At 49.7% G+C, this 21,856-nt stretch overlaps 1 protein-coding gene across 2 annotated transcripts in view; it reads left to right on the forward strand.

Moving 5' to 3' along the window:
• Positions 1–7,904: 7,904 nt before the first annotated feature.
• Positions 7,905–21,856, forward strand: part of PALLD (palladin, cytoskeletal associated protein) — a 279,165-nt gene continuing 265,213 nt past the window's right edge. For both annotated transcript variants that reach the window (XM_072952688.1, XM_072952689.1), the window contains exon 1: positions 7,905–8,815. In XM_072952688.1, coding sequence (XP_072808789.1) covers positions 7,905–8,815 — 911 coding nt within the window. The remainder of the gene's footprint in view (positions 8,816–21,856) is intronic.

The following is a 21,856-nucleotide window of genomic DNA, read 5'->3' on the forward strand; positions in this document are numbered from 1 at the left end:
AACTTTTCTGGATTTCATATTATTCTAAACACCAATTTGTACTTTTCTTTCTTTAGTCAGCTTGATACCCATGTTATTCTTTGTAAAGAAATGTCAAACTTATTTTGCTTAAATTCTATAGAACCTACTTTTGAAATGACTGGAACAACGCTGTTGGGTTATCTGTAGGGAGACGGGGCTGGTGCTCCTGGGGAAGATGCAGGTCCAGCCCAGGAGAGAGCAGGGTGCTCAGAGCCTGGAAGGGCAGAGGGGCAGGGGTGCTGTGATGGACCAGGATGCTCGTGCAGAGTGGAACAGGGGCACATCAGAGCGGGCTATACATGCCTGGACGCTGAGCATGAAGCATCGCGGGCCGGGGAACTGAGGGAGAGGGGTGGAGCCATGGGGCAAATCTCACCACGAGTCTGGGTGTGAGCACAGTAGTCTGTGGAGTAGAGGGGAGCCTCACCCACAGTCCCTGGAGCACCTGGTTCCTGAATCCGGGTGTAACACCGAGGAAGGGATGAAGCTGTACGAAGAAAAAAAGATGGCTTGTGGTCCTGAGAAGCCTCAAAGGTAGATACAATTTTATTTGAAAAGACAAAGAAATGTGACTTTCCTTGAATAATATGAGCACCCGGCACACCATGTTGTTTAACGAATATTATAAGAATCTGAAAAACAAATTCTTTTCCTTAAAAGAGACTCAGTATTGTTCCAATCAGACCTGTCAATCACTGTCCCTGTGAGAGTTCTTACACCTGCAGCTTTTGACTTGTTATTTCTATAAAAAGGTGTGACTTTTCTCCGGTGACAAAGTAACATTAAACATATTACAACTTGGCTGTACTCCCTGGAAAGAGAGGAAATGTATTTTCATTTGTCTGGGAATGTCCCCACTACCACAAGAAAGCGTGAGTCTAATTCATCAACGATGCGTTACGATGGCTGTTGCTCTGCACAGCGGACACCTGCCAGATTGCAGCCCCATCTCTCCTCTTCCCAGAAGCTGCAGGAATGTGGGTCTTCCTTGTAAGGTCTCAGTAAGAGAAAAATATTAACATTCGTGTGCATGTCATCAGCACACACTCCAGGTGAGGCTGGAAGATGGAGCCGGGGTGCGTGAAAGCTATTGCCTGGGTGCAGTCTGGTGCAGAGGGGAAACTACCTGGTGGTTCCTGCACAATCTACTATTAACACAGTAAAGTCTCTTAAAACATTGAGATGAGGCTTGGGTCATGTGGTTGGCATCCAGGAGGGGAAAGAGGGGAGGGGGAGGAGGAGGGGAGGGAAAAGAAGGGAGGGGGAGGGGAGGGAAGAGAAAAGGGGGGAGGGGAGGGAGGAGAAAGGGAGAGGGTAAGAGGGAGGGGAGGGGTAAGGGGAGGGGAGGGGAAAGAGGGGGAGAGGAGGGGAAAGAGCGAGAGGTGGGGAAGGGGGAGGGGAGGGGAAGGGGGAGAGGGGAGGGCACTGTTCCCACCTTCATCGCATGAGTGGCTCTGATGACCACTTGCCCACTTGATCTCAGTGGCTCTTTCCTTCACTGAGGTGACATCACAGAGAGGTTACACATTTTGGCTCCTATAATGTCCTCCACAATCATTTTGCCTAAGACACAACAGAGGTCTTTGTTTCGTTTTTGATTATGACATTCTTAAAAACCAGAATTACAGCTATTAGTGTAACAGACACTCACAACAATACTGAGATGTATCAAGCATTCCTGTTTTCTAGAACTGTCTCCAGATACAGTGGAAGCCTCTCTTCCCTTCTCTGGTCCCACTCCCAGAAGATTCTTTCCGGGCCTCGTCCTTTCCTCTTCTGCATCCGTGCCCCTGGTGCTGGTGGCTGCTTCATACACTCCCCAGAACAGACCTCCCACGCTCCCCAGGGCTGGCGGGTGGTCTGGACGTGGGCAGGGCCAGCTGGTCTAACCGCGGGTCAGGAGCTCCCGTCTTGGCGCCTGCTGTGCTCCCAGCAGCACCCGGAGCTGTCAGTTACAGTCAGTTTCAGGCAGGGCCAGTGCCTCCAGTCCCAGCCTCTCTGTGACCCTGGGGGGTCACTGCTCCTCATGGCCCCCCCCGCCAGGGATTCACCTTTTCTAGTTTAATTGGACCACTCAGCTTTCTATTAACCATGTTCCAGCCATTTTGTCCAGTTCTAGAATCGTCTACTGTCTTCTTTCCCAATTTGTATCTTGTTGGGTTTTTACTATTGTCTTACAGGTTTTAGTGAGAAGACATGAATGTTACGGAAGGCGAGTTTGTGTGCCCGCTGCACCGTGAGGACAAACAAACTGAAACATCGGAGTTTGGATCAAAGAAAGTTTTATTGCAGGCCGAGCAAGGAGGCTGGGGTGGCTCACACCCAAGAAAACCTCGAACTCCCGGAAGAGTTTCAGCAAAGTTTATTTAAAGGCCAGGTGAGGCAGGGGGTCGCAGGTGCATGGTTTGCTGATGCACAGTTCTCCGATGTCCAGGTAACAGGGCGTCAACACTATCAACACTATCAACCCCCAGGCACCAGAAGGGCTGGGGCCACGTGCTCTCGACCATCAAGTAGTTCATTTCTTCAGTGGCTTTAGCATCTGAAAAACTCGGGAAATATACATGAGAGACTATGATCTGGGTGTTTCAGGAGGAGCTACCACAGAGGACATGGGGGAGGGGTCTGCTCCCAGAAGGTCTACTGGAATCTGCCTGGTTACAGAAACACCTGTGTTTTATCATCCAGAGGGGGTTTTCCCTGTTAGCTTTGGAACAGCCCACAAGTGTACCTTCAAGTGTGTTTTCAAGAAGGCCCAGTGTTGCCTGTAAGGAAAGGATGAGGTCAGACCTTCCTGTGTTCCGCCATCAAGAAAAAACTGCTTCAGACAAGGAGCTGGATTGATAACGGTATTATCAGTGTTGTCCGTGCGAACAAGAACTAGGTACTTCACGTCCAGATTAACTGAGCCAGGAGGTTTCGTGTGACTATTTTTTGCCCCTTATGTGCGGCTCTGCTCTCTGACCTTGGAACAGAAGAGCTGTTTCTTGTTATTTGGAAGTTCAAAATATTAGGGTATGTGACACCAAGGTGCTACAGAATAAGTAATGAAACGGTCGTGAGATGATTGTTACAACTTGAGAAGGTTCATACTCATCCTGAACAGGATTCGTTCAACATTTATTTCACCCACAGACATTGGCTGGGCACTGGGGGTGAGCTGGGCTTTGGGCTAAGATCTCAGTGTCACCGTGTGTGTGAGACTCAGTCCCTGGGTGTTTGTCTGTTTAACCCCGTGGTGGACCATGTCCTCAATACACACAAAGTCACATCATAATGTTTAATTAACAAATTGAAGGAAGATCAGTGGGACTCTCCACTCGATTTGACAGGTGGCTGAGTTTTTAAATAGTTACTGGATACTTTGGGCTAATGCCCCGCGTGACTGAGTCACGTGCATGGACAGAAGACTACAGTGAGAAGGGCATTCCTCGTGAGTCTCACTTTTTCTACTCGGCATCACATGCCGCACTTTTAACTGACTAAGAGTATGTTTAAAAGACAGGTGGTGACCTCCAGGCACAAGGCGGGAGAGCAGAGGAGCACGCGTGAACCCCACGTCTGTGCGACCCCTAGATACAGTTCCCTCTGCCCTAAGTGCTTTGAGTTTCTAAGAACCCAGCCCTCAGGCCGGGGCCACTGGCATCCCTGGTCGTGGCCGGCTGCGGAAACATGAGCTCACTTTCCAAATATAGTTGAGCGGAGCAAGAGGACAGATGGGAGCCCGAGGCCACAGTCGCCTCAAAGTGACCACGGACTGAGCAGTGTTTCATGAATAGACAAGGAAGGCCAACCTCCACTCCCCCAGAAAAGAAGAAACGCTCACCGCAAGTCCATCTCCTTTCTGGAGTCTTCCGACTAACCAAGGATTGGAAAGGTCTGTACGGTGCGTCTTTAATATACTAGCTGGCAGGGCAACATTTTTAAAACTCTTCATGAAAAACTAAAAATGTACTAGTAGTTTGCCAGAAGATGTAGCACTATTTAGAGGTCTTGATATTTCTCTTATTTGGAGAGGAAAGCAATGGGAGCTTTGTGGTCTGTCCAAAACCAGAACAGGGAGGTTTTATCCGCAGGGTTTACTTCTACCTCTGCGGTCAGAGCTGCATTATCTATTATAACCTTAAACTAAGCTGGTGCTATTAATTCCAAAAGGATTAAGTGTGCTGACAGAGCCAACATTTGTCGTGATTGTGTACGTGTTTTGTTTTATAGAAAATAAGAAGCAGTTCATCTGAACCCTGCCTGTACTTAAGCTAAACACTGATGGCTTAAAATGACACACTTCAGGTCTTAGTAACATTTTCAATTGTTAATTACACTTTCAAAGAACTTTTTGAATCGGTTGAGAGAGTAACAGGAGACATTTTAAATCACATCTATCCATAAAGTTTGCATATTTTTTAAAAGCTAAGCTTATTAAGGGAAACTACAGCCCAGTCAAACTGAAACACTACAGTATCATTTTGTATCACGACGCTGCAAGTTACCCATGAAATTGTCTTGAGTCCAATAGATGAGGCTGATACAGAATGATGTCAGGCTCATGTTACACTTTAAACATTTGCTAAAAATACTGATTGCCTTCTAGTATGAATAATGTGGCCCTATCCGGAGCCCGCCGCCTGACGATTCAACACTAACCGAGTCCCACTGCATCGTGAATATGCAGAAATTAAATCCTCATCACAGGATAAACAGATAAGCCAATCTACTGTTTCCTCAAAGAAAGAATTTTTGAAACTTAGCAATCCAGATGTTTAAAATCAGAGTCTATTTGGCAAATTATTGTTAAGAGTAGACAGGGCCTAAGAGATTTATCAAGCCCACAAGTGCTCTGGGAGTAAATGTGTCTTCGTGCCTCAAGTACAAGTCAGTCTCTGCGTCCTGGCGTCCAGGATGGGTGAGGGTCTCATGCGAGGGGCCCACGTCAGTTCTGTGTCTGAGCTTCTGTTTGTTGTTGAAAGTGAAATCTGAGATCACAGCAGATTTTCAATAGAGCGGGGACCTGGGCACACTGGACACTTACACTCACTCTGATTTACCATACAGCGGGGACCTGGGGAACACTGAACACTTACACTCACGCTGATTTACCATACAGCGGGGACCTGGGGCACACTGAACACTTACACTCACTCTGATTTGCCGTAGAGCGGGGACCTGGGCACACTGGACACTTACAGTCACTCTGATTTCCTTATCTCATTTTCAGAAAAAAAATTGTAGTTTTTCTTTATTTTTTATTTTATTTTATTTTTTTACATTTTTTATTGATTCATACTCATTTTACAGTGTTGTGTCAAATTCCAGTGTTCAGCACAATTTTTCAGTCATTCATGGACATATACACACTCATTGTCACATTTTTTTCTCTGTGATTTATCATAACATTTTGTGTATATTTCCCTGTGCTATACAGTATAATCTTGTTTATCTATTCTACAATTTTGAAATCCCAGTCTATCCCTTCCCACCCTCTACCCCCCCACCCCCGGTAACCACAAGTCTGTATTCTCTGTCCATGAGTCTATTTCTGTCCTGTATTTATGCTTTGTTTTTGTTTGTTTGTTTGTTTTTGTTTTTTAGATTCCACATATGAGCGATCTCATACGGTATTTTTCTTTCTCTTTCTGGCTTACTTCACTTAGAATGACATTCTCTAGGAGCATCCATGTTGCTGCAAATGGCATTATGTTGTCGGTTTTTATGGCTGAGTAGTAGAAAAAAAATTGTAGAGGGTGACGTTAGTCAGGTTTCAAAGTAAAGCTGATACGTTCTTAAAGAGAAGCCACCTGCAGTCTCCAGGCCCCGACAAGAGCCTGCACTTGGTCACTCAGGCATCCGGAGGCAACGGCTGTGCCCTGGGTAAATTCCAGCACAGGAAGCTGAGGCTGAGCAGAGCAGCTCTGACGCTTTTGTCTGTTAAAGTATTTGAGGGAATACAGACACATCTGGTGACTAGGCTTTGAATTTCGGCGAGTGATGTGATCACCCGAGGAAGGAGAAGGGCAGAGGACACGGGTGATTCAATACGGCAGATCAGGAAGCGCCAGGAAGAGGACGCCAGCAAGGACCCCAGACCCTCTCTCTGTGGGCGCTCTCACGGCCGCTGTGGACAGTAGAGGAGCGAGCAGTTATGCCTCTGAGGTTGAGATAAAATACACTGTCTGGGAGTATTTACTTATTTACTTATTTATTTTTAATTGAAGTACAGTCGGCTTACAATGCTGTGTTAACTTCTGGTGTACAGCATAGTGATTCAGTTGTACACAAACACATATAGATATATTTCTTTTCATGTATAGGTTACTATAAGGTTTTGAATATAGTTCCCTGTGCTTCACAGAGCACCTTGTTGTTTATTTATATATAGTAGCTCGGGGAGTATTTAAAACTGTAGAATAAATATTCTGTGCCTTCCTGTAATGATGATTTACTTAAAGATTTGGAAAGAAAGGAATACATGTCTCTACTGAGAAATAGATTATAAACTGGTTGTGCATTTTTTGCCTCAAACAGGGTTTAATGAATTTATCTTATTGGACTTTTGTCATATAGGGCCCTTGATGAAGATAACACTACAAAAAAGAAAGAGAGAAAAGGGGAAAGAAGGAAGAAAAAAGTAAAGGAGGGAGGCAGGGAGGGATGAAGGATTAAAAAGTGATGATTAAAGAAGACAGTTTAGGTGATACAAACACAGGATATTCAACCATAGATGAAGTGTACGGTCTCTTTTCGAAGAACTACATATGAGGTGGAAGGCAGGAAGCTTTTACAGGATAAAGGACAAGAAAGAGAAAAGTAGGATCTATGATTGGCGGGGGCCACAGAGTCAATACTTGGAGTAAGCAGGGAGGCCGGTGGGCACTGGCGCCGTACCGCTCAGCGGATGTACGTGTTTCTGGTCCAGGATGCCACTTACAGGGACACAAAATCATCTACGGTTCGGTTTGCTGACTTAGAAAGTTATTTCAACAGAAGGAAGAAATTTAGTCCAGGAGTGCGTGTGATTCCAGAAGAAGGAAAAAATGTTTGAAAGCTTTTTCAAGTTGAATTTTCATAGCTTAGGTTTATTTTAAAGTATTTTTAGTACCTGAATCTTTGTACCAACAGCTTTCATAACTTAAATTTTTTAAATTTATTTTTTAATTTTTTGTACAATTTTTAAAGGTTGTGCTCCATTCACTGTTATTACAAAGCATTGGCTCCATCCTGTGTTGTACCATTCATCCTTGAGCTGGTCTTACATCCCACTGCCCCCCACTGGTAACCTCTGCTTTGTTCTCCGTGTCTGTGAGTCTGCTTGTTTTTTGTTATATTCAGTTTGTTGTGTTTTTTAGATTCCACATGTGAGTGATATCATACAGTATTTGCCTTCCTCTGTCTGATTTATTTCACTCAGTGTAGTGCCCTCCAAGTCTAGCCATGTGGCTGCAAATGGCAGAATTTCATTCTTTTTTATGGCTGAGTAATATTCCATTTTGTGTATACACCAAGTCTTTCTCATCAGTCGTCTGTTGATGGGCATTTAGGTTGCATCCATGTCTTGACTGTTGTAAATAGTGCTGCTGTGAACATCGGGGTGCATCTATCCTTATGAATTAAGAGTTTTCTCCAGATATATGCCCAGGATACTGGGCATATGTGCCAGGGATTGCTGGATTGTTCTAATTTTAGTTTTTTGAGGACCCTCTGTACTGCCCTCCATGCGGCTACACTAATCACACTCCCACCCACAGTGGGGCAGCTCCTCCCCACACTCGTCCACGTTTACTGTGTGCTGGTTGTGGTCCTAAAGCAGCCGTGCCTTTGTCATCTCCAGAGCTGGTTCCAGCCCCGGCCCCTGTGGGAAGCAGGCGAGTGCATGCACCTCCACAAGCATGTCGGAGACGTCCTCCCCGGACTCCTTCTATGACTCCCTGTCGGACATGCAGGAGGACGACCAGGACGCAGCCTTCTTCCCCGGGCTGTCCGCCTTCCTCAGCCAGGAGGAGATCCACAGGAGCCTCGACCTGGCTCGGAGAGCTATCGCCAACTCGGAGGCCGAAGACTGCGCCTCGGAAACGGAGATCCCACGGGTTGTCAGCCGCTCCCCGGGAAGCCTGTGTGGGAGGCCGTCCCATCAGGAGGGCGGAGGATCCGGGGAGCCCGCTGCCCCAGGAAGGCCTCTGGACCCCAGGCCCGCCCGGGGCCAGCCCCCACCAGCAGAGCGGGCCGGGCACGTCGCCTCCCCTGGGCCCCGGAGGAGGGCTGCCGCCTCGCCCCTGCTGGCCAGCCCCAGCTACATCCGCAGCCTCCGGAGGGCCGGCAAGCACCGGGCCCAGCCCCCGGACCCCAGTGCCACGCCCAGGGCCCCGCACCCCGGCCGGGCCGGGCCCCAGAGCCAGCTGTGCGACAAGGCAGCTAGCTTCATCCAGGAGCTGACGTCCATTTTCAGAGAAGCCGCAAGGCCGAGGAACAGCAGCCCCAACGGGGAGTCATCCCCAGACAGCGGGTACCTGTCTCCTAAAAACCAGCCCGTGGCCCTGGAGAGCACCTCGGCCAGCCGGAGCCCCACTGGAGACGGGCAGGAGGAGGAAGCGGCCAGGCTCCCGGAGCCCAGGATGCGGTCCAGCCCTCCCACCCGGGATGCGGTCCAGCCCCGTGGCCGCTCGCCCCCGCCACCCCCGAGTGCTCGCAGCCTCCCCACAGCTCCGAGGTTCACCCAGAAGCTGCGGAGCCAGGAGGTGGCTGAAGGCAGTAGAGTCTACTTGGAGTGCAGGGTTGCAGGACACCCACCTCCCCGAGTCAGGTAAGAACCTTTCACTCTCAAGATCAGATGATTGGCGTTGACTTTTGGTTGGACTTGAATGTCAGAGCAGAGGTGTCCGTTAGGGAGCAAGAGCCCCTGTCCAGAGTGTGCAGCAGCCAGCACCATGGCACCAGCTTTGAGAAAGGAAAGAGCTTGCTTGTGGGGTCATCCATCAGGGAGACTGGAGGCATGGCTCCAACCCATCTCCCGACCCAGGGTTCAGGGCGGAATTTACAGTATTAGCAGAACGTCCAGTCTGGAAGCTGACTTGCTGACCAGTCCACATGAGCTCCTGGGGCCGCTGGAAGCCAGGTTTTCCTTGTTGAAGGACTTCTTGCTTCTTAAAGGGCTCCAGTGGCAATGTTTCTGTTCTCGGGGTCCCGCAGCCGCAGAGGCTGGGCTCAGGGTCATCCCTGAACATGCACAGGGCTGTCGCTGTAAAATAACTCCGGGTTTGCTCAATCCGCCTGTTTGAGGAGGAAAACCAGCTTGAGCTGGTCAGAGTTCCACCTGCTTTTTCTCTGTGCGTTCCTCAGTCCTGAGGAAGCAGGGCACCCGCAGCTGGCTGCTTCCTGCTGATCAGGAGTGAGGATTTTTATAAGAGGAATGAAATCGTTCTGCCCATATTTGTAGATACTCGTGAGCCTCACCTTGAACTCTGAAGTCTCGGGCAGTCATCATGTGAGTGGGGGAGGCCTTTTTAAATACGCAGGCTAGACATTAAGTACCAAATGTGACGGGTGAAAGGGTTACCCCCAAGATGCACAGAATGGTGCCTCCTTATTTTAACAGCCCTTCAAAAACAGACCTTATTCCTTTGGGGATCCATGAAAGCATGCCATTTTTAACTTTCAGTGATTGAATTTGGGTTTATGTGGGTCTGGTCTGGACTCCTGCGCGGAAGCAGTCTGCTTTTGAGATGTCCCCGCCCTCTCGTCCTGGCCAGGTGGAGTGTTAGCTGTCTTGTTCCCTTCTGAAGTGGCTTAAGGTCCCTGGGAGTGGTGTCGCCTCTTCTAGCTTTACTGCAGAGTGTGTAACAGAGGAATTCATAGGGTCCGTTCCACGTGGGGTGCAGGGGTCCTTGGGGTGTTGGTTTTTCCACATTTGAGGAGGACCTTTGTTCCCGAGGGGCCTGCTCCCAGAAGAGCTTCGCCCCGACCTATGAAGGTGACCACGAGCACCAGCCATCGTCTGCAGAGTCCCACAGCTCTGGGCCCATAGTCACATCTGTTTACCCACCGTCCCCTGGCTCTGTCCCTCGGGTCTGCACCCCTTTTGTGGCTGGAGGTGGGCCGGCCTTAGGGTTGTCTCTGGCTCAGATCAGGCAACTTTGTCTTCCCTTCCCGGTGGTCCCGTGCCTTTGTGAACTGGCAGCAAAAGTGTGTAATGGGTGGCAGGCTGCATCCCCCCAAAACAGGCCCCCAGTGGAGATAAGTGACAGCTCCTCCCAGCCCACGCTCCCCGACCTTCCGCCGTCCAGCCTTGTGGCCGCTGAGCACTGATCATTTCCCAAGTCTCGAGCATCAGCATGAAGCCCCATCTGTCTGCTCTCTCAAGATCCATGTCCAAATCCGAGGCAGATACAGGGAGAGCAGGTCCATACTCGGAATGAGTGCTAGGGTCTTCTGTTATGGCCACCCTTTTTGCCACCTGACAGCCAAGTATGTCCTTTACTTACGTAACTCAGTCTGGGCAGCCGGGCAGCGTGCTAGGGTCCTTCTCCCACATCATGACTGCCTGATAAGCCGGCATCTCCTCTGACTGCTTAATTCTTTCCACCCTGACGTCAGTAGACCTCTCTCTCTCCACGTGCCCGTGTGCACCTGTGACAGACAAGGGAAACTTGGAGTCAGTGTCGGTGGTTCCTTTCCCTCAGCTCCAAGGCGCAGGGCTCTGGGAGGGCTGCGAGCCCCGCCCTCTGGGCAGGCGCACCCGGAGGAGGGCGTCTGCTTCTCGGACCCCCGCTCGGTTTGAGGGGATGCCTCTGCCTTCAGTGTTGAATCCGGATTGTCAACTAGTGAGGCCTGGGATTTGCCCAGCACCACCCCCATCAGCCAATATCCGCCCTTTCGTTCCAGGAAAGGTTGCACACGAACTGGGGTGAGCACCTTGTAGGCGGCCCAGGGTCAATTTTTCAGCCTCTTCTAAAAGCTCACAGGTTGTGGCCACAGCCCAGAGCAAACTGACCATCCTTAAGTTATACGTCCAGTTGTTTGGAAAAGTAACCTACCGGTCTTCTGGAGGAACCTAAATTCCGAGTTAGCTTACAAGACTCACGCCCTGTCTTTTATGCACAAGATGTCCGGGAGACCAAGCGCTGGGCTGTGGTAAGTTCCTCCTTGATGGTGTGGAAGGCCTTACAGCATCCCGGAGTCCAGCTTGGTGGCTCACTGGTTTTCCCTTAGAGAGCCTCTTTTAGGGGTTTGGCTATGAGTCCAAAGTCAGGACTCTAAATGGGACAAAACCCAGTTGTTCCTGAGAATCCTCTTCATTCCCTCTGGCGGGGGGTGCGGCCACCCTCACTAGTGCTTCCCTTCGGTCCTGCAGGAAGTGTCTTTGCCCTTTGATAACTCGAGTCTTAAATTCCTGCAGCTGGTTGAGGAATTCGTGCTTTCCCCTTGGAGACTTGCTGTGATTGTAGTTTGGTCTCGAGCTTCCTCGTCCTGTTCTCAGTGTGTGTCACCCACAGCCTGGAGGAAGTGAGCCGCCCTCATCTAAATGGAGATGCCCTCAGTCCTTGCCTAAGGCTTCTCCGAAGGTGGTGGGGGTGTACTTAAATCCTCTGGGGGTCTCAGCCAGCAATATGGTTGTTTCACATCAGTCTCAGGCCCGTCCCTTCCAAAGGCAACCTAGGGGCTCAGGACTTAGAGGCAAGCAGTAAAAGGCATCTTTTAAGCCCAGAACTTTAAACCAGCCCTAGTCTCCAGACAAAGCTGTAAGCAAAGTAGGATTTGGCACCACCGGGTGTGTATCCTCTACAACTTGGTTAACAGCCCCTCAGATCCTGTATAGAACAGTCGTCTCTGGTCTTAGGTTTTTGTATCGATGGGATGGAGTGTTACTTGGGGGCTGACAAGGTTGGGGTAACTGGCATTCAAGAAGGTGGCAGTGGGCATAAATTGGAGCCTGGGCCCCTGGACAGTTTCACTGCCATTGGGCCAGCCATCGGGCTCTCCCAGGCCTCCAGTCAGCCCTCATTTTGCAGAATGTCTTCAGGGACTTCTGGGTGGGGCCGGCGGCCCCCGTGGGCATGCTGCAGCTTGGAGGGCGGAGGCTCGGCCTGGGAGGGCATTTCATTCTGTCAGAGGGTCTCGCCCTCACGCAGGGCTGGAGCATTTAGGCACGTCCCCCCGGGCATTCGGAGCAGTGTCGGGGTGCCGCCTGTAAGCCTCAGGAGCCCTCCCCAGGAGGGTGGATGAGTTCCTCTGGGCCGTGCTGCCCTTCCTGGGTCTTATTCAGGCTTTTTGGTTTGGGGCCTCCTGTTGAAGCCTTTCAGCCCAGCTCCACCCCAGGTCACCAGGCCCCCTCAAGGCTCAGCTTCAGGGAGGCCCTAGTTCTGATGGGATGATTTGATCATGATTTCGGCTGCCAGGCAGCCTTCTCTGATGCCATCCTGCATTCATCCCGACGGGCCATTCATGGGGTCCAATGTCAGCCCAGTCAGGATGGGAGGGAAAATGCATGTAAAGATAGTCTCCATTTTCTTAGATTATCTCTGCAATAACACAGACCCACGGCTGACCCAGGGGGATGTAGGCCACATCCCCTGTCTGGCCTTGGTCATCTGAGCTGCTGGACCTGTCTTTACAGAAATGCCCCACTGTGGGCAGTGTCCCTGGGCCATACTGAGTGCCTGGTGGTGCAGGGAGGGGAGAGCATTGCTCTGGGACCATTTGGTGAGGGGGCGACGGAGCCGGGCCAGCGGCCAAGGAGGGCTGCTGGGACCCTGGGCACTGCCTACAGGAAGGCACCCCATACATGCTCCAGTGATGACACTTCTACCCTCGGAGTCCTGCAGGGCTGCAGAGTCTGGGCTCAGGGTCACCCTGTCCTGCACATGTGCAGGGCTGTCACTGTAAGATAACTCCAGATTTGCTCAATCCACCTGTTTAAGGAGAAGAAGTGGTTTAAGCTGGTCAGCGGTTGACATGCTGTTTCCTTTCCTGTACAACTAGCTCTCGGGAGCCTGAGCTGGTGTCTCCAAGGACCTGTGGGCAAAGGCCTCCCAGGATCACAGGTCCCAGCTGGGCCTGCTGTCCCCCTCAGTGAATCTGCTGTCCTGACCCAGGGCTGCTGACTGTCGGGGGATGCAGGACCAGGTGGGCATACGGGGGCACCAGCCTGGTGCTATATATAGGTGACCCCAGGCTGGAGCAGACAGGGAAACTCAGGGTGCACACCCAGTGGACTCAAGTCCTGTGAAGGCTGTGTGCATACTTTGAAGACAGGGTGCTGAAGGTGGTGGAAAGCGTGGCTAAAACCCGAAGGCGTCTGACAGCACAGAGACAAGAGGCAGGGCTGGGTGTGCGGGGCCCCCGGACGAACCCGACGGGTGTCTGTCTAAGGCGCAGGCTCACTCAAGGTGAGCGCACCACCCCCTTCAAGCGCTGGAACTTTCTCCCCAAGACAGAGAGACCAAGCTGAGCGTGGACAGGCCTGTGGTTCCCGGGCCAGCAGAGCCGGGAGTGTGCAGTTAGCGGGGTCACTACGCGCTGACGCCACTACGGCCACGGTCAGGTCTGTGCGTTGTTCCCCATCATCGCGGGGCATGTGCCTGCTGTGCAGAGAGGTTAAGAGGGGAGATGGGGTCAGGCTGCAGTGTTTCCCATCACGGCTCCATCTGCCACCAAACACGGCGCGAGACGGTGACTCAGTTTCTTCATCCGTGAAATGGGGATTATAGCAGCACTATACCTACCCCACTCCAGCTCACGTCTAAGTAAAATCGCATGTGGAAGCGAGAAAACAGTGCCTTGCCCCTGGTTACCTCCGACTGTTATTATTCCTCATTTCTTCACATCATATGGCAAAACGAATATAACATCTCGAGTCGGGATTACACTGCGAAAAATAAGCCATTCATTCATTTTTTTGGAAGGCTGTGCTTCTATTAATGAAGAGTGTCTTACCTAAATTATGGAAATACAAAAAAGTCAATTCAAAATTATGAAATTCGGCAGAAAGGTGAAATAAACAGCCTGGGCAACATGTTGCTGGTACTTTCTTGTGAATGTGGCGTCTTACAGATCACACACGGTGACCCCCACCCTCCAGCCACAGACACATGCTTTGCTGGAGTTGCTTCCTAGGGCTGACAAACCACGGCTCACAAACATGAAGTGAGCATCTGCATCACTGGCTGGAAGGTAGTGGAATTAGAGGCAGAAAATTCTTTTTCAAACCAGTCTTCCAACTAACTCAAGTCAGTTGTTACAGTAAATTGACCATGTTTCTTTTAGAACCTGACAGCAGGGGGCAGTGAAAAACTTCCTAATGAGTTCATTTAATTAAACACATCATCCGAAATTCTGCATTTTCGGATCTTTTCCATAAAGGATTTTCCTCATCATTTTGGGGGAATGATGAGGGATAGAAGTGAAATCGAGCATTTCTTTTGGATTTTATTTAGACTTTTTTTTGACCCACTAGCCCTGGGGACAAATAGTCCTTCATTCGAAATAGATCCACATGTCACTCAAAAGAGTTTCACTGGTTCTCAACTGCAGCGGCTCCCTCATGTTTACTGCAAATGTGGTCTGTGCACACACACCCCCTCAAAACTACAAAAAGCAGCCCATCTCACGTCAAAGTGTTAATTCAGGTGAGCGGACCGTGACGGCTGTGTTGGAGTTCATGTAACCATTTTCTAATTTGGGGGCCGTCAAGTTCATGTTCTTCCTCTTTTCTTTTTACTGGGGGAGGGGGCACCACTTTAGTTAGTAGCTACAGAATTACTAACTAGTATTCTCTTGTCATCCGCGTTCCACCAAAGCCCTGAGCAGTGTACCCTTGTCACAGCAAATCGTGCCCTTCTGGGGTAATTCCATTTCTGTTGAGAATGCACCATTGTTTAAAGTTAGCTGGCTATGTTTGCAAACCCTGAGGGGTTTCTTAGGGGAAAAGTGTAACAATGTACGTTGAATTTTATTGATCTTGGTCCCTGTGCCCCGCATTTGTAAATGCACCGAATGCCTAAGAACTCCGTGCTCCGCTCCCACAGTGACGTAGGAGAACCAAAAGAGGAAGCCTCTGCGGGGAGCTTTGTACAAGGGAGAAACCCTTTAATGAAGAGTTCCCTGCACCAGGCATTCCAGAGCCTGGCTGCCCCAAGTCAGTCTGCGGGGCTCAGAACCAGGAGCTGGGGCAGGACTGGGGATGAGGGGCACCTCCTTGGGCCCTGGGAGCAGGTGGCAGAACTGGTGGAGAGCAGGGGTGGGGCAGCCTGGGACAAGCACCAGCAGAGGGAACACGCTGTGCCGGGAAGCGAGCAGCTGGGTGGGGCAGGAGGTGAGGAGGTGCGGGGACAGCCAGGCGCACGTGAAGGACTGCGCCCCAGGAGAGCAGGCGGCAGGTACCAGAGTCCAGACGCAGGGACGGTGCCCGGGGAGCACGTCTACCTTCCTGATGTGAGTCACAGAAAAAGAGACCCAGATGGGACTGAGTGAGACGCGCACTCGGGATGGGCGCGAGTGGGGTCTAGACAGGGACACGAGTGACCAGACTGAGACGCGGGCTTGGAGCTTCACATACGGCCCAGGTAGGACCGTGTGGCTGGGAACCGGCGCAGGGGGACTCATGGAGGCAGACGAAGGGAGGGCTGATGGAGACAGTGCAAGGCGTTTCTGCTCCGCGCACCCTCACCTCACCCCGCGAGTGTAACGGGCACAGATGCCATGTACAGCCACCGGCAGGACTGAACAAATCCTGTTTTCCCTCCCGCGTGCTTCCAACAAAACCCCAGCCAAAGAGAGGCAAGTGGGCAGAACCGAAGTCTCTGGACAATAATTGAAGTTACGTACAATTTAGATCCAACGCAAATCACACGCATGTTATTTGTTAATAATTTGAATTATTACATCAAATCAAGTCAAATCAAACCTGATGTTCCCTGCTTCCCCTGCTCTACTTGACAACAGGATTAAGACGTGTTTCCTCTCCTGCTCACCTTCTCTTTTCCCTTGACTCTCCATTTTCGTGAGTTAGCAAAAAATTCATGCGGCATTTTAGTTCAGAAGTATCTCTAGTATTATCAAAATGAGGCCTTAAATTTTTACTTTCTGCTTTAAAAATCTCTCATTATGGCAAAAGTAGATTTTTAAACCATTTAAATATAAGGAAACTAAGAGAACTAGGAAATTATTTCATTGTAACAGGAAAGTAATTCATTAGTTGTAGGGACGGGAGCAGAGCTCAGGTCCCTGATTCCAGGCACACACCACGAGGGCTCGTGGGACAGTCTGGCCTCTGTCCCTGCTGTTTGCTTGTTGTGTGGGTGTTTCTCACAGTTCCAGACAAGGGGAACCAGCGCCTCGAGAGTCCTCTGCTTTGGAATTCATACTCCAAGTATCCTTAAAGGAAATGGTGTCCTGATAATTTCCACAATATTTTTCCACGTTAAAAAACATCGCCGTTCCTGGGTTTTGTTTTGTTTGTTTGTTTGCAGTAAGTTAATGCTGCCAGTTAAGTCAACCAGCGTAAATCAGGAAATCTTTAAAGATGGTGGAGGCGGAGATTCTCTGTCAAATAACCACAAACAAAGCCAATTATTCCCAGTTTGTGAGCAGCAGTCCAAACCATCCTCACGTTCAAGTTACATTGTGAGGCAATTGTGTGTATTCTCCAGAGGGGGAAAAAAACACTTGTAAACACCCGCTTACTGCAGTGAAAGTGGAATCCAGCAAGAGTCCAGGCAGACTTAATCTTCTGGTACCATTACTCATACCTGGTCATAATCGTAAGAGGCCTATGGGTCATGACTGTTAGCCCAGTAAAATTTCAATTAATATCTGTAATTAAAAGTACTTAAATTCTTTCATTTTATAATCAAAACCCAGCATCTACAATGCCTCCAATTAGTTTACAGTAATGAGACTTTGATCATCATCAAAAGCCAAAGCAAGAGGACCAACCACACCAAGCCCACGCAGCACCATCTGTGGACACGTCTGTCTCCTTGAAAGGAGCCGCCGGCTCGCTTTTCTCACAAAGCAGATCAGATTGCGATGCGTCCCATTTATTGGCAGCTTTGGTTCAGGACAATGTGGCGAGTAGGCCTAGCCCAGGGGTCCTGCTTCTGTGGAAGACCGTTGTCTGCAGAGAGACACCAGGCTGCACCCTGGGATGAACACAAGTGATGTGGCTGCACCACGCAGTGTGGCCGGGAGCCAGCAACCCGGGGACAGTGCTGTGACCACAATGAGTGAAGGCTGTGCGTCCCCTGACTTGGTGGAATCCCCAGCTGTCTCCTGGCGTCTCTGCATGGACACCTAGCCGCTGTATTCGATGTGATGTGTCCACAGCTGAAGTCCTGCCTCTCCTGTCCTCCAGCCCTCTCTCCCTAACTCTCCCCTCGCCAACAAGTGACAGTCCCCCACCTTCCCCCTGTCCAAGGACAGAACCTTCCCCACACTCTTGTCACCTGGTCCGCTCAGCGAAGCCAGTGGGCACTGCCTTCCACACCAAGTCCAACCACCTCCACTGGGGATGCTCTGCTCCAAGCCGCCACCATCTTCCTCCTGCGTGTCTGCACCCTCTTCCTCGCTGTCCCCTGAGTCCACTTTTGCCCATCACAGTCTACCCGGTACCTGGGACGATTCTTTTTACTGAAGTCATGTTCACCCCACAGCACAGAGCTGCCCGGTGCCTCGTGGTCTCACTCAGTGAAACCTCAGTCCTTATTAACAGTGATAAGACCCCTTCCCACTGACGCCACCCCTGCTCCTCAGCCCTGCCTCGTCCACTTCAGCCTCAGTGCAGCCCCTGCAGGACCCCGGGTGCCCAGGGCCCCTGCACCTGCTGCTCCCCCCACTGGGATGCTGTTCCTCCAGACACAGCAGGGCCGGACCCTCCACCTCTCTCCTGAACGTCCCCTGCAGAGTCGGCCTTCAGTAACTACCCGGAGAACAGCAGACCACCCTTCTCCTCCACGCTCTGATTCGCTCTCCATTTTACTTGTTTCATTGTCTCCCTCAGTTACAAGGAAGCCCCTCGAGCACACATCTGATTCTTGCAGTTGTGTTCGCTGAGAGTGACGCCTGGCACGTAACAGGTGCCCAGGGGCACGCACGGAATAAACAAGCGAGCGAGCCCCGTTCCCAGGAGTGTGTGTCCCTGGAGGAGGGGCGTGTGGACAGGCATGCGTGGATAAATGTGTCCATTGCAGTGTTGTTTCAGAAAGCTAGAAAGGACCCAAAACAGTCGTCTCTGTGAGAAGGTGATTCCATTTCTTTTGGGGAACTTTCAGGGGCGGGGTTGCTGGAACTTACGGTGGTTCTATTTTTCATTCCTTGAGGAACCTCCACAGTTTTTCACGTCCCAAAGAAAATGAGCGGGAAGGAGGGCCCCGAGGGCTTCAGCTGTGCTGGCAGCTTCACATCATAGGGTGGGGAGCAGACACATGGGTGGAAATTATCTTTGCTTACTGAACAATGCGGACTTTCTGTTTCACTCTGCAGCCCCAGTTCTGCCTTTGGTACTTTGAGCAGCAGTGTTTCTAATGAATGGCGTGACTCACCCATAAACACCATCCAGAAATCGTCCTGGTGCTAAGCAGTGAGAATTAAAGAGGTTGGCGCTTATCCATTTGCCTTCATGAGTTAGAAGTTAATTCATCTTCTGGGTTGTTTTAATTATGTTTCGGAGCTTTTACAAGTGTTCTTATTTTGAACTCCTGGTGTTCTTCATAGAATACTGTGTGCATTTGGTCTTGGGCCAAATATCTTTTGCGGCATAATCTACCAGGTTTAGTAGCTGTCCAGGGTACACCAACGTGTATATGAGCCTCTCATTCATAAGAAAAAAAGTCTATATTTAGACACAAACACAAATACACACACATACACGATACCAACTTAATTTTTCATTGTTACAGTCAGTTACAATGTGTTAATTTCTGGTGCACAGCACAATGTCCCAGTCATGCATATACATACATATATTCACTTTCATATTCTTTTTCATTAAACGTTATTACAAGAAATGGAATATAATTCCCTGTACTATAGAGAAGAAACTTTTTTGTTTTTAATCTATTTTTATATATAGTGGCCAACATTTGCAAATCTTAAACTCCCAAATTTATCCCTTCCCACCCACTTCCCCGGTAACCATAAGATTGTTTACTATGTCTGCGAGTCTGTTTCTGTTTTGTAGATGAGTTCATAGTGTCCTGTTTTTCTGTGTGTGTGTGTGTGTGTGTGTGTGTGTTTTTAGGTTCCATATATAAGTGATATCATATGGTAGTTTTCTTTCTCTTTCTGGCTTACTTCACTTAGAACAACAATCTCCAGGTCCATCCATGCTGCTGCAAATGGCATTATTTTATTCTTTTTTAATGGCTGAGCGGGTACCTATGTAGAATTAGCCAAAACTCTGAAGATCAATGAGAGTCACACATCACCACCTCACCAAGCCAACTGCCTCCCCTCACGTCATCATATTTGGGTGACAGGAGCAAGGAAAGGTGGGCAGAATCCAGGGGAAATGGCACCACTTAATTTTAGAGTTTCCTATTTTCTCATTCTTTTATCATTTTCTTTAATTCATTTAAATTTTCTTCTTTCTCTGTACATATGTCCTGAATTGGAAAACTAAGTCTTTCATATTTGACAGAGGACAATAAATGTCCCCTTGGACATTAAATTTCCATTGAGCCAGAAACCAGAAGAGATGGAGCCACAGGGTGTCACCTTCACTTCCAGAGGAATGAAGGTACAGCCGTGTGTCCAATTCTGCCTCAAGGATGCTTTCTGCGAGTTAACGAGTTAACGAGTTAACGGGATGTGGCCTCTCCAGCTGTCTGTCCTCCCTCCTATCCCTCACATTCTTTCTCAACCCCTGTTTCCCCCGGTATCTGCCGCCTTGTAATTCTCACTTGAAAAATTAGGCCCATCTGTACAACACTTCCCAAGACCATCAGTAATGATGCTTCCACAGGCGAGTGCATGCAGTGGGACCAGTATCAATCCCTGAACCCAGAAAACACTGCCCCTGTTCTGTGGGGCTGCCGTTGCATGGTTTGAAAGTGATAGAGTGACAGGAACTGCCTGTCACCTCTTCACAGCCAACAGGTGACCCACGATACTGCAACAGACCCACTCCACTGCCCTGATGACCCTGCACACACAGACACCTCAAAGAACCAAGAAGCACACTTGATATTCAAGGCAAGTGCGGGCGTTGCTGTAGTCAGAAATGTGACATGACTCTAAGTCATGGGGACCCGGCTATGAAGCAGCAGCAGCCGAACTGGACGGTAGCATCTGTTCTAAAAGTTCGATGCCGTCATGTCAGTGCCCAACTCAACGGGCAAGGAGAGCAACCAGGAAACAGACACCAACATAAGTTCCCTGAGAAATAAACGTAGTCACAGAACATCGGTTTAGAATTAAAAGGATGCTGATGCATTTTATGTATGCAGGCATGTCGCTTGTGGGACAGATGACAGAAGTGCTCAGCGGCTGACGCAGATTCTGGAGCAAGAGCGTGGGTCTGGGGTCCCCTTGGCAAGTCGCTTCTCCTTCCTGTGCCTCAGTCTCCTTGTGGGTAAATGGGACTATTTTATGAGTGTTAAGTCACTCTGGGGTTATTATGAGCTTTGAGTCGATGAACACAGGGGAAAGAGTTTAAAAGTGTGCCAGACACGTGGTAGCATCTCAGTAGATATCACAGCATTATTATGAAGTTATTTGTTATTATTATTATGAAGCCTTCACTGGTTTGTTTATTGTCATTGATTTGGTGCCAACTCCCCCCACGCTACCTTCTCAAAGATCGTTCAGTCCTTTTCATTCCTTTAAAATCTTCCTCCTAGAGGTCTCTTTCCTGCCAAGTAGTCACAGTGGTACAGGGCTTGTGGAAAGGTGGAATTCCAACCTTACAGGCTGAGCAGACAGTTGTGGGGGACACAACATGTCTGGGAGGTGCTTCTGAGCCTGTGTGGACAGTGAGTCCCAAAGCAGTGTCTGGAGCGTGGAACCCCCACCTGCCAAGGCCTCCGGGACGATGAAATCCTTTCCCCTGGTCTCTGCTGCCACTTTCCAGCGCCTCCTCCTCAGGTGACCATCTGTTCCTTCACTGCTGCGGGACAGGAGCCTGGCCGAGGAGGGTGCTTCCTTCCAACCTCCACCCTCCCTCCTGCAGTGATTGGCTCCCCATCCTCTCTTCCTGAACGCCAGCCTTCTTGTGCGTCACGGTCCACGTGGAACGCCTTCCAAAAATCCCATCTCTTTGACTACTGTTTTCTTGCTGCTCTTAAAGCTGTTTAACAATTTTCCTGAGTTTACTTTGTGGGTCCTCGTTAAATATTTGCTAAAGCCGATTGAAAGTGGTTCCCCAACAATCGAGCCACACCTTGTCCTTGGACTTCGATCATTTCAGCAGGAAGACAACACTGAACACAGTTGGAGTCACACGTGCAGGGTTGTGCCCCAGCTAGATACGCTGGCTTCGTTTCTGAACTTTCTTCTGGCTAAGTGTTCTACCAGACAGCAAATCTCTCAAAAGGGAAGGAATGTGCTTCTGGGAAGCTTAATTTACTCTTATGCAAACTACTGAGAAACCATTGTGAAAGCATTTGACTCTGAACTTTCAGATGGTTTCACGGTCAGGAGTCTCAAATCCCTTCTGCAGAGCCGCTCTAAGCACCTCTGCGCAGTTTCTCCCTTTGTCTGGGGCAGATCTCCCGAGTCTGTTTAGCTGTGATTACAGCAGTTCACGAACTCTGCTCTGAGCTTGCATTCTTTGATGATGAGAACACATCACTTTATAAACACAACTGCAGCAAATACAGTGGTAAGTCTGAAACTAGACCCAGCTCACTGT

This window comes from Vicugna pacos, chromosome 31 (assembly GCF_048564905.1).
Source record: "Vicugna pacos chromosome 31, VicPac4, whole genome shotgun sequence".
Taxonomy (NCBI): Eukaryota; Metazoa; Chordata; class Mammalia; order Artiodactyla; family Camelidae; genus Vicugna; species Vicugna pacos.